The sequence below is a fragment of the Haliotis cracherodii genome, unplaced genomic scaffold, assembly GCF_022045235.1.
Source record: "Haliotis cracherodii isolate W230 unplaced genomic scaffold, xgHalCrac1.p SCAF_30, whole genome shotgun sequence".
NCBI lineage: Eukaryota > Metazoa > Mollusca > Gastropoda > Lepetellida > Haliotidae > Haliotis > Haliotis cracherodii.
The window spans coordinates 3668290-3683977 of NW_027266287.1; the positions used below are offsets into that span (position 1 = coordinate 3668290).

At 40.5% G+C, this 15688-nt stretch overlaps 2 protein-coding genes across 4 annotated transcripts; both read right to left on the bottom strand.

Annotated features, from left to right (window-relative positions):
- Window positions 1–964: 964 nt before the first annotated feature.
- On the bottom strand, window positions 965–14622 carry LOC139476920 (uncharacterized). 3 transcript variants are annotated; one of them, XM_071259484.1, is made up of 7 exons: window positions 14508–14622; window positions 13754–13871; window positions 11082–11259; window positions 10298–10406; window positions 9536–9592; window positions 7165–7377; window positions 965–1663 (listed from the first exon to the last, which is right to left on the bottom strand). In XM_071259484.1, exons 4-7 carry the CDS (start codon window positions 10341–10343, stop codon window positions 1281–1283), a joined length of 699 nt encoding a protein of 232 aa, XP_071115585.1. In that variant the 5' UTR covers window positions 10344–10406; window positions 11082–11259; window positions 13754–13871; window positions 14508–14622; the 3' UTR covers window positions 965–1280. The 3 variants fall into 3 exon arrangements, with proteins under 3 accessions (XP_071115585.1, XP_071115586.1, XP_071115584.1); XM_071259485.1 differs by lacking the exon at window positions 11082–11259; XM_071259483.1 differs by lacking the exons at window positions 11082–11259; window positions 13754–13871.
- LOC139476913 (uncharacterized) lies at window positions 12347–13471 on the bottom strand. The gene has a single exon (XM_071259477.1). The coding sequence runs from the start codon at window positions 13469–13471 to the stop codon at window positions 12347–12349; it is 1125 nt and encodes a 374-aa protein (XP_071115578.1).
- Window positions 14623–15688: the final 1066 nt, after the last annotated feature.

Consider the following 15688-nt stretch of genomic DNA (forward strand, 5'->3'; position numbering starts at 1 on the left):
AATCAATTTAGCGAGATTGACCACCCGATCCCGTTAGTCGCCTCTTACGGCAAGCAAAGTTGTCCTTTACGACAAGCATAGGTTGCTGAAGACCTATTCCACCCCGGATCTTCACGGGTCGGAGTTTGGCGAATATAGCAACATAATTCATACACCTCACTCACATGGGTAATCTACACGCCACACTGTCACACACACGTCACAGTGTCACAAATTGAACAGTCACACAAACATCACAGTGTCATACACGTCAGTGTCGCACCCCAGGTCTTTCCTAAGCCATCGTCCCGAGACAAGGGAGTAAATTTCAGTTTCCCCCCTTGCCGAACTAGGCTGGAATTTCTGGTCTCGATCGTACTTATTATTTCTCTTCTATATCCCCCCTATTGACCAATCAGATTCCACCTCTCATGTCAATTGCATTGTCTTCAAACAAAATGGTGGCGCACAGTCAAGACTATCTGGTCGATAATCAAAATCTATATTGTGATAAAATGGGTCTTACTTCGCGAAGTGCATCAAATCACATGGGCACCTTGATTAAAAACATGAACGATTTGGAAAATATCTGTTGACGCCGAGTTGGCGGTACACATGCTTTGAAAATCCAGCAATCGACCGAAATCTGCACGGCAGTTTGTGAACCGGATGTCGATTTCTAGACGCGATTTTGATTGGACTATGCATAGACTCGTTAATCCAGCCAAAATTTAACTCCATAATTCCAGCCTAGTCGAAAAGGGTGGACACTGGACAGTCAGTTAACTCCCTTGCCTCGGGTAGATGTCTGTTTGCCTGAACATATTGTATTGTATGAACCAACTTCAATTCTTCATATGGAATTGTTTATTATTTCAAACTTTTTTGTAAACAGATAAATACAGAATTTGTATGATATCGTAAAATATAAGAATGTACAAAAACATGTTATAGAATCAATATCAACATGAATTTTAAAATGCGGACTTTCCAGTGACAGAAATGCCCCTTACGTTAATTCTTTGGTCAGAACAACTGGCATGGAATGGTGCGATCAAACAACGATTAGCATAGGGGTATTTTGATCGGATCCTGGTATGACTAAGAGACGCAACTCTGCAAAACGAACTGTGTAATCTTTGGCTACCATTCCAGCGGACAAAGTAAATAAATATTTCCTGCCATGTTACTACCATTTCTGATGTATTTTGCGTTGTCTTGAAGAGCAATGTACTATCTATGAAAAAAACATGAAACGCAAGCGTCATGACGTTAATATAAAAATATATACATGTTTAACATCAAACAATTATAGCTTTTTGTTCCGCAAGCTTCCGTCTTTTGCGAACTCGAAATATCAATGCGGCTGTTACAAAACACAACAATGGGACTGTCATAAAACCCAATTCAAATACTGATGTGACGTAAGCACACATAATGATGACATCATCACAAAATGCACACATAGAGTTCTTTTTATTAAGCAAGTGAATTCTTTTTTCATCCGTGATCACTGTATATGAAGAACCAGTTTGGTTTGTCGGTTGCATGGTAACGGCAAAACCAAAAGGTACGGACGTCAATGATTGGTTGTATAATGGAGATGACGTCATATTTGCGATGACGCCACATCTTTCTTGCTGAAGATTATCAGTATGGTAGGTATATATGACGTATGGGCCACCTGAAAGCAAAAATTATTACAAATTCATGACATGCTATTGACCTTTTTCACACTTCGCTACTTCCGGTTTGAAAGCGAGGCTTGGAGAGCAGAAGGTGAAGGCTGGATAGCACATGAAACACATGGAGATGTCAACAAGGCACGGAATCGGGACAAACTGTGACAATTTAACCATCCCGGTACATTTATCGTAAGTATTGAACATTATTCTTATTGACAAACTATTCTACTGTTATCTTGTCTCCTTACCGATATAAATTTGAATCTGGCCGTTCTGTTGTGATTTCAATTTAAAATATCCATGACCACCTGGTAACTCCCAGTGCAGTTTATGGTAGCTGAACAGACTTAATACAAACTCTACTGAAATCTTGTAAAGAATAATTCATTGTTTACACACCATTAAGCCAAACTATCTATTGTGAATTTAAATAACTTTGCGGGTTGTATTTGAAGTCGAAATATTGACCTTTTGACCAGATATATGTCAGAAACTAACTAAATTGATATGTTGATATAATGTATCAAATTGTAACCTACTGAGAATTTACAATCGTAACAAATCAAAAGTTTGCATCAGTTGCGTATTTGATGTAAATTGTAATGGACTCAAATGCATTCCAATAAAATATTAGACCTCTCGATCTACTTGTGCTGTTGTGATTGTGAACAGTTGTTATTTTGATTGTCAATGTTGACAGATTAGATAGCATGAGGTGTAATATTTCAACTGAATTATTTACTTTACTGTACCAATTTAATCATGTCATGAAATGAACAGTCTGCAGAGCTCCAGATAAGCTTTTGGTGTTGTGGGTATTTTACCCATGCATTTTTTAAATCATTGGGTATCTGTAATTCTATCTGCGTATTCAAATTTCTGTTACCCACTAGTTTTTACACATGTGGGTATTTAAGTTAAATATTTAAAATCACTATTCATCTAGTCCCTGCAAACTGGTGTCATGTCGGTTAGAGAGCGTTATAGGACTCAAAAATACAACGATACTTCCACAAGAAAGTGTGATGGCGAATGATCATGATGTAACTGTCATCGTTGAGTTTGGCAAGGTTGACGGAATGCCAATTTATAATTTCAAAATAAGTTGCTGATTTGCTAATCGAATACGCAGGGTTACTTCACAATATTTTGATGATACGCACAAGTTTTATTTTTGTAGCGTATCTGTAATGTTCGTTGCGTATTTGATACGCTTGGATTATATTTTACTGCGTATTTCAGCATTTCTGATGCGTATTTTAAGCAGATACGCAGCTTATCTGGATCTCTTCAACAAAACCCCAACTAATTAATGTCCAGTAAATGTTCAATCTACATTTGATCTTTATATAATTTACAGAAACAGATAACTCTTTAACAGTTTGTATTCAAATATTTCAAATGTTTAAATTGATATTGACATTACTAAAAACTTAAATTATAAGCAGAATTATTTTTAATTCCCATGCGTATTGCAATCATAACTCATTAATTCTCTTTGTTTAATTGTGAAACCCATCTGGTTTTATGTCCACAAACATGTTTTGAAACTTTTAAAACAAAAAGATTTCTTTTGTGCAAGCAATTGCCATGTATTATTGATTATTAATCATATCAATTTATATATAAGAATATAGTTGTGCTTACTGTGTCATTTTGCAATAATAATATTGTTATGATGTAATATTTTACTATTGTTAACAATCTTTAGAACTTTAGTTTATTTCAATCAAGGCAAGTGGTGTGATCATATTGATATTTTTTTATAATTCAATCAAAACGCGAAAAATAAAAAAATATAAATACATAGAAGAAATTTGTTTTCCTTGTCAAATAACGATGATAGCATGAAATTATCTCATGCTCCTTGTATGCATGCTCCTTGTGAAAATTCATTCCATTTCTTTTTCGAATGTACCTTATATGATGATTTTAGGGAGACATTACTGACAGGCTGTGACAGCTATCGATAATCTTGGAGGACAAAAAACTCTACATAGTATTCTTTTTGGTGATCCAAACTTAGATGTTTTCCTGAATACAAAAATATTCTTGTCTGTACACAAATTTATAGAAACGACTAACAGATTCAGTAGCTAGCATATTATTGTTTCCAAACTGTTATTCATTAATATTGTTAAATATATATTCAACACTAAAATGTATAATATTAGGATATGTATGAGATGCACACTGTCTTCACTTTCCAGCACATTGTACATATCCTTCATATGAGCACTGTATATATATATTGCGCACTATGTTTCCACAATGGGAAGCTTCAACTGTAAATTGTTCATTTTCATTATGCAATATTATGTATAACTGTATATAGGGAGAAGGCGGTAATAAGTGCTGCCCTTTGTCTTTTTGGACAATAAAATATGTTTAATAATATTTGGTCTTGTGATCTGACAAAGTTAATATTTTCAAGTCAAGATATCAACTTTAGTAAACCACATGAAGGGATAAACATTGCATTTGACAAAATAAATTCAAGTCTTATATTTTCTTTGTGATCTTCATGACCTTACTCAGAAAACCATAGTGTCAATGAGGCAGACTGACTGTAGGTGTGACAAAACGTGATATTTCACCTGTTTTTCACTCCAGCGAAAGTATGTTTTCAACATGGTTAGACTAAACAAAGTATTTCATGATTAAATACATACTGGTAATGCAAATATCAAAACGTGTTTCATTAAAATAAGAGTGAATTTCTGTGTGACATTGATATAAAGAGCTTTAGTACACTGTCATTAAATTGATGCATCTGTTGAGTTTACTGTTTACAAAGAATATACTGCTTGAGTTGTCGACATATCAGATGAATTGATGCCTTCAAGATTGTTCTTAAGTAGCATGTAATGTTACACACTGTGATTACATTTCCTTAAACTTCTCTATTTCAGAAGAATGTTGTTTTCTAAATAAGCAATATTTTGAGAGAAGGTGAATATGCATTGTTTATAAAAAATGTTATTGAAGTAGGAATATTATTACAATATTATTGAATAATTCATTTCAGGCCAGTGAGTCAACACAATGAAGTACTAGTATCCAGTGATGGATGTCTGGAGGAGCTTTCTGCTGACAGTAACACAATGGTTACAATGTGCGTCCTGTCAAAGGACGAGAAAGTGTAAAGCCATAATCATTTAATCAACAAATGTGCTTCCTGTCATATTTCACTTAAATAGGACGAGGAAGTGAAAAGCCTTATTCACTCACAAATCAACATGGCCAATATTTATCGGACACTGAAAAAGCACATTGTACCATTTGTTTACAAGCAAGAAAATTATTTTCTCCTGGAATTTAATTAGGTGCTTTTGACTGACAAAGACACCCAGTCGATGTTAAGTTTTGAAAACTTATATTGTGAGAAATAAAGATATGAAAATTTTGGTTTGTTTTTCTTTGTTAAATATGAGAAATCCAGATTGTTCCATCAACATAATTTGTACCGATACATATATTTTATCTTGGCTTGATTAACAATTGAAGTTGATTCCTTTTTATCTTTTGTTATTTTATCTGTAATCATAACTGATCAAGACATTTTCAAACTATTCAGGATAAATGTATTAGTAGCTTCCTTTTGATATACAATTACCTATCATCATACAGGATTAGGTGAGGGTGTTCAAGAAGTTGGTAGTTGTATCAATTCTTATATTTCTTCAAATTCATACATTATTTATATTTATCAATTTTTAGTTTCCCTTTAACTTATTTTAAACAGTTCACACATTATAACTTTTGTTGTGGACGGTGCAATCTCAATCGGCAAAAATCAGTTAAGTAAGTGATGTTTGAAAGTATCATCTGTCATTGTACACACTGAATAGAGTTATCGCCCCTTCTGAATATTTATTTTGACACACGAATTATTTTCATAATTAACATTGTAATATGTTAAAATGAAAATCTTAGCAGAAAAAAGTGTCTTTCGTCAACTGGACTCATGGCAAAACGATGGTGCGTTGTGCAGCAAACACCACTATGAAACGTGAAATAAACATACCTTAATCTTGATCTAGAGTTCGCCAAGCCACGCATTGACTGAGCAATTTTGCAAAAGGAAACTGACGTGTTTCATGTTATGTGGTTTATTTACGATACAAAACTTCTGTCATTGAATGTACTGTCACATTGTCTCTATATGCCGACGAGGTTATGATAAAACAATCTATTTCTGAAATACGTATCTCGAAATACACCTTTCGATTCACTTCCGGGATCCTGACAGCAAAATGCTAATTCCAGTGTATTACAGGCATATTTTAGTTGGACCTCAGGATTAAATGTGAAATATCTTCTGTATTAGATACAGAGGATACTATTTTTTGTTTGTTTAAAATGTCCATCAGTGAAATGCACAACATGCTGTCTGTTCCCTATCAGCTGATGCGACTCTCACTGCATGGAGTTATGCTCTCCAAGCCTCGTTTTCGATCCAAGATGGCGAAAGTGTGAAAAAGGTCAATAGTTCACCCAAATCAAGATAATCAAGGTCAAGGTCATTTTAACGTAATCAGAATTGAAAAAAAGAATGAGATGTGATTAATGGGTAGCGAGATATGAGAAGTGAGTAATCAGTTACAGCAGGGGACACCAGAAAAAGGCTTCCCATGTTGTTCGTTTGTTTATTTGTTGTTCAACGCCGCACTCATATTCCAATATTCCACGCACCAGGGGCGGTCGGGTAGCCTAGTGGTTAAAGCGTTCGCTCGTCACGCCGAAAACCCGGGTTCGATTCCCGACATGGGTACAATGTGTGAATTAAGCCTATTTCTGGTGTCCCCCGCCGTGATATTGCTGGTGGAATATTGCTAAAAGCGGCGTAAAAACGTACTCACTCACTCACTCACACCACGCACCAATATTCCAGCTATCAACCAAGTCACCTTACCTGACCACCCAATCCCGTTAGTTCCCTCGTACCAGAAGCATGGACTGCTTAACGCCAATTCTAACCCAGAATTTCCATGTTGTGCCCATGTTGGGAATCGAACCCGGTCTTAGACATGACAAGGCACGACGAAAGGAAGTCTTGCAACATTCTACCCCGTCGCCACGTACAGTATCGGGATGCGTTCAAAACAAATACAGAAACTATTTGGAAAAGTTGATTTTGAATATTCGGCGTCTACTTAATTTCAAAAAAAGGTGACGAGGTAAGAAAGGTTTATCAGCAAGGTCGGATCCAGCACTTTTAAAAGGGATTGGGATGCTTTTAAAAGCAATTGGGATCGATGACATGCATCAACCAAGACAGTGAGCCTGACGCGATCCCGTTAGTCGCCTCTCACGACAAGCGTAGTCACCTTTTAGGGCAAGCATGGGTTGCTGAAGACCTATTCTACCCCGGATCCTCACTGGTTCAATACCAATGCTTGTGGGTTTCACCAGAGCGGTAAACCTCTCGATGGAACTGGAATAATGTTCGAAGCGGCATAAAACATGAGTCACTCACCATGACGCTGCAGACACTTACCCACAAGCTGGAGAGCGGGGATAGTGAACATCAACAGGACCCACAGCACGAGGCAGACACTGTGTGTCTTCCTGTTATCCTTCATGTGCTTACGGTACAGACACGTCCAGAGGAAGACGCTATGCCCCACCCCTGCCACGCCCAGAAGCCCCGAGACACACAGGTACAGGGGGATGAGGGGTGCCGCGGGGCATCGGTCTAAATACTCAATCCCTGGGGAGGAGGAAATGTAATAGCGTTATGAAAAAAATTAACTGACTTTTTATACGATTGAATACATAACAACAAAGCAGAGAAATATGCATTGTTTTGTGTATAATAAATTCTTTCTCAAATAGGAAAAATAAGAGTGAGTAAGAATGATATTTGTTGTTTGTTGTTTTACGCCGCACTCAGCAATATTCCAGCTGTATGACGGCAGTATATGTAAATAGTCGAGTCTGGACCAGACAAGCCAGTAATTCATATCATGAGCATGGGTCTACGCAAATGGAATAGGATGACATGCATCAACCAAGTCAGCGCGCCTGACCACCCGATCCAGTTACGACAAGCATAGTCGTCTCTTCTAGCAAGCATGGGTTGCTGACGACCCGGATCTTGAGCGAGTGAGTGATCGGCATTTAATGTCAGGGCCATTCCAGCTATATTATAGCGACCTTTGAATAACTGAGTTGTAAATGTAAGCAACGATCCGTGTTATGTGGAGTTATGACATTATGTCCATGGGTGAAAAATACCATACTAAACTAAACTAGTGTCCAAAAGAAACGATACCACCTGTTTGCAACGACATAAAAGAAAAACTAAACAATGCAGAAGTTGAGGATTGGTGTTATGCTTTTGAGAAATCCTTTCACAACATCTGTACAAAAATTTCATTTCAATAAAATCTGTACAACCAATATGACAAGACTTTAAAGATGGGTGGGGTCGAAAAATGAACATTTCGTTAGAGCACTGATCACAGAAACAACGGGAAATGTCACACCACACGTCTCAAAGTCAAGTCAGTAGCGGGTATGTCCACCGTGAGCATCAATACATGCCAGAACACGCCTACGGACTGATGACGTAAAACGTCTGATGACGTTGGGAGTGATGCGTTGCCATTCCTCGAGGAGACATCGTTCCAAGTCCTGGACGTTGGGACTGGAGGCACACGGCGACGTCGGATTTGCCGATCGAGGTGGTCCCATAAGTGCTCGATGGGATTCATGTCCGGTGAACATGCGGGCCATGGCAAAACCTGTACGTTGGCGGTGGCAAGGAAATTCTGTGTCAATCTTGCTTTGTGTGGCCTTGCATTGTCATGTTGGAAAAGGAGTCCACGAGGCTGTTGCTGAATAAAGGGCATCACAACAGGCCGTAGGATGTCATCAAGATAACGCTGTGCATTCAGGTTTCCACGAATTACGACAAGCATCGTTTTAACGTCACCACATATGGCACCCCAAACCATTAACCCTCCACCTCCAAACGGCCGGACCTGTTGGATACAGTTAGGCGCCAAACGTTCACCAAATCGTCGGTATACAAGCTGCCGTCCATCGTTTCTGAAGATGAGGAATCTGCTCTCATCAGAGAACATAACACGTGCCCAGTCCCGCCGTTGCCAATGTCGAACTCGCCTGGCCCTGATCAGTCTGTTGTTCCGGTGTCGAGGCGTCAGGAGCGGTCCGCGGTAGGGATGACGTGGCCGGATACCATACTGCCGTAGTCTCCTGTAGACGGTCTGTCGACTGATCGTGTGTCCCAGTGCTGTAGCCGCCGTGGACGTCGCTGTTACGGTGCGGTTCCTCAGGTGTAATACCCGGATGTAACGATCTTCACGGGGCGTGGTTACTCGTGGTCTTCCACTCCTGGGCCTGTCTGACGTCTGACCTGTCTGACGTAACCGCTGCATCAACCTGGTGATAGTCATGCGTGCGCAGCCCAACCCTCTGGCGACGTCGACGCGTGACGCTCCTTGTTGGACCATTCCAACGGCTCTCTCTCTCTCGATGGCTGTCAAACGTGGCATATCCTGTGTTCTTTTCGTTGCTGTGATATCAACGTGTCTGATCAGCCGTTTTATACAGTTTTTATGCACGTGCAGAACATGCTTGAGAGGGAAATGTCACTTTCACGAAATTTACGTTTTTTCCCGGAAGTGATCACGTGTTCCCGGTATTTTTTATCGACTATGCTGTGTTTGGGATGTGCAATACGAATTGGCATGTTTTCATACTAGACAATTCACTTAGTAAAAAACAATTTTGAAAATAAGTTGGTATCGTTTCTTTTGGACACTAGTTTATATAAACTAAACTCCCAATATTTTAAAGGGATAGGGGCGATCGGGTAGCCTAGTGGTTAAAGCGTGACATACCTATTACAAACTTAGGGACTCCAAGAATGAACAGACAGCCGATGAGGATGACGATTCCTATTGAAAAGAGATTTACATTTCAGATGCATGGATGTACAGTTCAACAATCTGGTTAACATGACACATACTGCATAATGGTGAAAGCAGGGCGAGGGGGCTACCTCAGCAGAGGATTCGGTTGAGCTATAGTCATAGATAAATCAGGTGAGCTATAGTCATAGGTAAATCAGTTGAGCTATAGTCACAGGTAAATCAGTTGAGCTAGTTATAGGTAAATCAGGTGAGCTAGTTATATGTAAATCAGGTGAGCTATAGTCATAGGTAAGGCAGGTGATCTAGTCATAGGAAAATCAGGTGAGCTATATGAATAGGTAAATCAGGCGAGCTGGAGGCATAGGTAAAGCAGGTTAGCGATAGGCATGAGTAAATCAGGTGAGCTAGTCATAGGAAAATAAGGTGAGCTATAGTCATAGGTAAACCAGGTGAGTCAATCATAGGTAAATCAGGTGAGCTAGTACTACGAGAGTTTCACAATAATGGAGATCGGCATAGTGGTTCAAACGCTCGCTCACTCACTCACTCACTCACTCACTCACTCTGCAATCATGATTCGATCAAATGGTTTAAACATATGATATTTTCGAATGGAAACTGGGATTGGTAAACATCAACTAACAAGAGATCTGGTCAGATGCCATACATAAATTTTTCTAGCTTGGTCTGTGACATGGCCGGAGCGAAGCACTCCCTTCAGTATCTCACCTAGAAGCGCTGTGAAGAAACAACATTCTCCTGACGTCTTCTTCATGGTTTGCTAGACACACGTCATCACTGTACAGTTGACACCACCGTCGTTAAGTCGCGCTGACGTCTGAAACGTCAATGGGACAACATACCTGAGGTCGGCCTGATATGCAAGGTGCATGTACATTGCCAGCAACTAGGCTCCCGCCAAACACTACTTTTGTCTGGTTGTTTGTTTGTTTGTTTGTTTCCTAACACTCAATAATAGGCCCAGTCGTCTAAGGCGCCGCGATTCGCTGTGCAGAGTTGCGTCCCTTGGGATCGCCAGAAACCTATGTTTGTGGGTTCGAATCCCGGTTCGCCCCAATTATGGTTCTAGTTTTGTCAGCACCATATGCATACCCGTGCTCGTGGGTTTCACCGAAGTGGTAAACGTCTGAGACCTGCATCACTTTGGGCTTTCCTCCCACATTAAGCTGACACGCCGTGATATGACTGGATTACTGTTAAAAACGGCGTTAAACCCAACTCAATCACTCACTCACCTCACCGGTTCTGAAATCTCCAATTTCACTGGAGCTGTTGCTGAGTGCGGTGTTAAACAACAAATAAACAAACAAACAAACATCTGCGCTCAATTTACTTTTTTTCAGAGACGAATCGTTATGGTAGAGTTTGGGAGCTGCGGTCGTTTTAGTACTAAAAGTTTCCTAGAAACCTCAGGATCAACCTCTTTGACACATGGGAGCCTTGTCTGTGCATTCAATGTCGTTATACGTAATAAACGAGCTTATGGACTTACGTTTCCCGTGAGTTTAAATAGGAGCTTATAGATGTGTGGGTGATTATGTGTCTGCAAATCATTTGGCACTTTCATTCGTGACCAATTCGTGTTATTCCGCGACAAGCCGAATAGCGACTCGTGCCCCTCTCGTGGCCATCTTTGCGACCGGGTTCCGTCTTAGCGCAAACGGGCATACCTAAAACAATTGTCAACTCGTTGCGTAATGGTTCACATATATTTCCCCATATATTATATATATTTCCGATGCAATTTAAAGCACATCTGGACAAGCGGAATCATAATTAAGGGCGAGTGGTGACGAATGTGGCACTTTATGATAAATGGGGCAGTTCACTGTATTCATACGCGTTTCCAATAGATACTTCACTGAACGGAATTTCATCTTAAATATTTATCATAATAAAAATGACAACATAAAGGGATTATGGCCCTCGTATGTTTCCGTATCGTAAATACCAAATATCAAAAGCTCGCATAACACAATTTATGTTCCTAATAATATATGTATGATACGGAAACTCCGTCAGTAATCCTAATGTCCTGTCCGTTAAAAGAAAACCTCGGCTATGTCTGTAAATGAAAATGTAAATATGCTTGTTATATTCCAGTTATATTACGGCGGTCTGTAAATAATCGAGTCCGGACCAGACAAGCCAGTGATTGACATCATGAGCATCAATCAATCGGGATACGCTGACATACAACCAAGTCAGTGAGCCTGACCACCCGATCCCGTTAGATGCCGCTTACGGCAAGCATGGGTTGCTGAAGACCGGAAGTTCTCCCCCCGGTTCGTAATCTGCAGTGCGTGTAGCTTTTCCGATTCACACAATACAGTGTATAGAAGAAGGGTATTTATATGCTTGTCTGTATCATAGTAACGTAGTGGGTTAATCAAAGTCATGTATGCACGTGTGAATGCTTCCTTTGTGTACATCAGAAAAGTGCAACACGCAAGAGAGCCGTCTAACATCCTCCACTATAGAATGGAACCTATTGTCCTGTACGTGACTATATATGAAATGTGGAGATTAGGTCTTAATGAGAGATGGTAGGCTTAAATCATGCGCTAACACGAACAGCTTTTGCTGACATGTCCTTAACGTTGTTGGGGGTGTTATGTCTGTGCGTAACAGTAAATGAGATTGATTTTAAGCCGCTTTGAATAGATGTAATACTGCATCTGAGATTATCGTGGTGGGGAAGTTGAGTGATGCAAGTCTTAGACGTTAATCACTTTATTGAAACCAACTAGCCAACAGTCAGTAGCGTCGCCTGAGGCGATTGGGCCACCTGTCTGACATGTAGACAACTGAGACACATGTCTGACCTGTAGACAACTGAGACACCTGTCTGACCTGTAGACAACTGGGCCACCTGTCTGACCTGTAGACAACTGAGACACATGTCTGACCTGTAGACAACTGAGACACATGTCTGACCTGTAGATAACTGAGCCACATGTCTGACCTGTAGACAACTGGGCCACCTGTCTGACATGTAGACAACTGAGACACATGTCTGACCTGTAGACAACTGAGACACCTGTCTGACCTGTAGACAACTGAGACACCTGTCTGACCTGAAGACAACTGAGACACATGCCTGACCTGAAGACAACTGAGACACATGCCTGACCTGTAGACAACTGAGACACCTGTCTGACCTGTAGACACCTGAGACACATGTCTGACCTGTAGACAACTGAGACACATGTCTGACCTGAAGACAACTGTGACACATGCCTGACCTGAAGACAACTGAGACACATGCCTGACCTGTAGACAAATGGGCCACCTGTCTGACCTGTAGACAACTGAGACACCTGTCTGACCTGAAGACAACTGAGACACATGCCTGACCTGTAGACAACTGAGACACCTGTCTGACCTGTAGACACCTGAGACACCTGTCTGACCTGTAGACAACTGAGACACCTGCCTGACCTGTAGACAACTGAGACACATGTCTGACCTGTAGACAACTGAGACACCTGTCTGACCTGAAGACAACTGAGACACATGTCTGACCTGTAGACAAATGGGCCACCTGTCTGACCTGTAGACAACTGAGACACCTGTCTGACCTGTAGACAACTGAGACACATGTCTGACCTGAAGACAACTGATACACCTGTCTGACCTGTAGACAACTGGGCCACCTGTCTGACCTGTAGACAACTGAGACACCTGTCTGACCTGAAGACAACTGAGACACATGTCTGACCTGAAGACAACTGGGCCACCTGTCTGACCTGTAGACAACTGAGACACCTGTCTGACCTGTAGACAACTGAGACACATGTCTGACCTGAAGACAACTGGGCCACCTGTCAGACCTGTAGACAACTGAGACACCTGTCTGACCTGTAGACAACTGAGACACATGTCTGACCTGTAGATGAATATTCGTCATGACTATATTCTCCCCACAACTTATGGCGATCCCATGGCTTTGTCGTGCATATTTAAACTGTCAGGAACTTCTGCGTGAACGGGAGTACACAATAAACTCGTCGCTTCTTGTCTCGGAATGAATATATACATATACCTATAGTGAATAATATCTCTACGTAAACAGGCAATATTCAGAACGTAAAATTATCCAGTATGCTGATCTAGGAAATAAGCACATTGAGTGACGTGACCTTTAATGGGAGATATACACACCGGACCATGTATGAAGCTGTTCCTTCAAACTAGTTAACAGAAAAGGCCGGGTGATTTCGTCTTGTCTACTCGGCGTCGTGTTTGTCGGGAGCTATACTGTTCATGGACGATTCAAAACCTGGATCAGGTGACCAGCTGTTATATCCCATAGCTGCTTATTGACTAATAGTATCCATAAACAACAAGACAAACAAATCAGAACAATACTAATTAAACCTCGAACTATCATTAATTAGGTGTTTGAACAGGCGAGATCGAAACGCTTTTCAATAAAGCAGACATTACGATACTCGTAACGTACAATACTGTGATTACTGCTAGCTTAACGACTGAGCAGAACTTGTCAATTGATTAATACTCTTGCATATGTTACACTCAATTGCATGCATCATTTCAGTTTATTCACGTAATAATAGACTTTATTTTATTAAAAACAAAACATGTAAACAATTCCAATTTCAATTTCGTGTTTGGGCAGAACAATTACCTGACCATTGCGAGAAATGAGCAAGCAGGTAGCCCATACTGTGAAATATTTGGAGAATTATTTTTCATTCACAACTATTGCCCATTGCAACACACACCACTTTTTGAGGACCCGGTGTCGACATGTCTGTGTGAGCGATCGGAATGTGTCGCCAGTGAACTGAACTTACCTCCGCAGGAATTCCCCTAAATAAACAACTACATTCAAGTAAACTTGCCTCTTTCTTTACCAGTTCTTATAAATGTAGCATCAACATTGCAAATTTACCTTAAAACTTAAGTTAGCATCCTCCCGCTCGGTAAATATCCACATTGAAGGTAGCTTGAACGGGTTGTTCGTTTCGGTGTCTATTTCCAGGTCAACAGACCTGTCACTCCAGCTCTTGAGCAAAACATACTTGTCGCCTCCTCTCAACGGGCGCAGCAATGCGTGCATACAGTTGGTCCGCGTCAGGACGGATAATCCTGTTCGGGCGATTGAACACTGTCACCGGCAGTGACTAACTGTAGATTTTTACCTAAGGTTGACACATCTGACATTTCGAGATTTCAGATTCAAAGTAGGGAAGTATAGTTAAACATTTCTCATTGTTCACTTAACATAATTACACTGTACAGCAATGTAGGTGATTTTAAAACAGAACATGGCGGTGCAATAAACCAGTTTCATATGATAATAAAAGACCGACCCGTGAAAATACGGGATAGAATAGCCACAGCATCTTAAACTGTCTCACAAGACACATAAACACATGACAAAATTAGAACTTGTGCACAAATTTCAAACTCTTAAAAGTCAAATCAATCATCAGAGCAAGTTAGATCAACTGAAAAACAAAGTGTCTATACGATAAGAAGTAAAGGACTCATGCTAAATGAGGTGAAATGGGGTTTAACGTCGCGTCCAGGATTATTGCGCTTATATAGCGACGTGCATGCACGTGTATGTGTGTGTGGCTGCTTGTACTAGTCCGGACTGATGCTGATATATAGTGCTAGCACTCTGAGATATCATGCCGCAGTTTAACATGGAAACCCCACTCAGACACAGTATACTGACTCCGAGCCGACCAGTCCTTGTTTTAGCCCTTTAATGCGGAGCGCCAGACAGGGTAACAACAAGTACCATCTTTTAACGTCTTTTGGTATGACGTGGCCGGGGATCGAACCCCGGACCTTCCGCTCTCCGGGCGGACGCTTGCTAAATGACACTGGTGATGCAGACTTAGGAAACATGCTTGAAGAGTAGAGTTCTGAGATACAGAAAAGCTGTCTTGATGAACTTTCTCTGCAAAGATCATTCTGCAGTGCTCCAGATAAGCTGTGTATCTGCGTAAAATACGCATCAGAAATGCAGAAATACGCAGTAAAATAAAATCAAAGCGTATCAAAAACGCAACGAACATTACAGATACGCTACAAAAATAAAACTTGTGCGTATCATCAAAA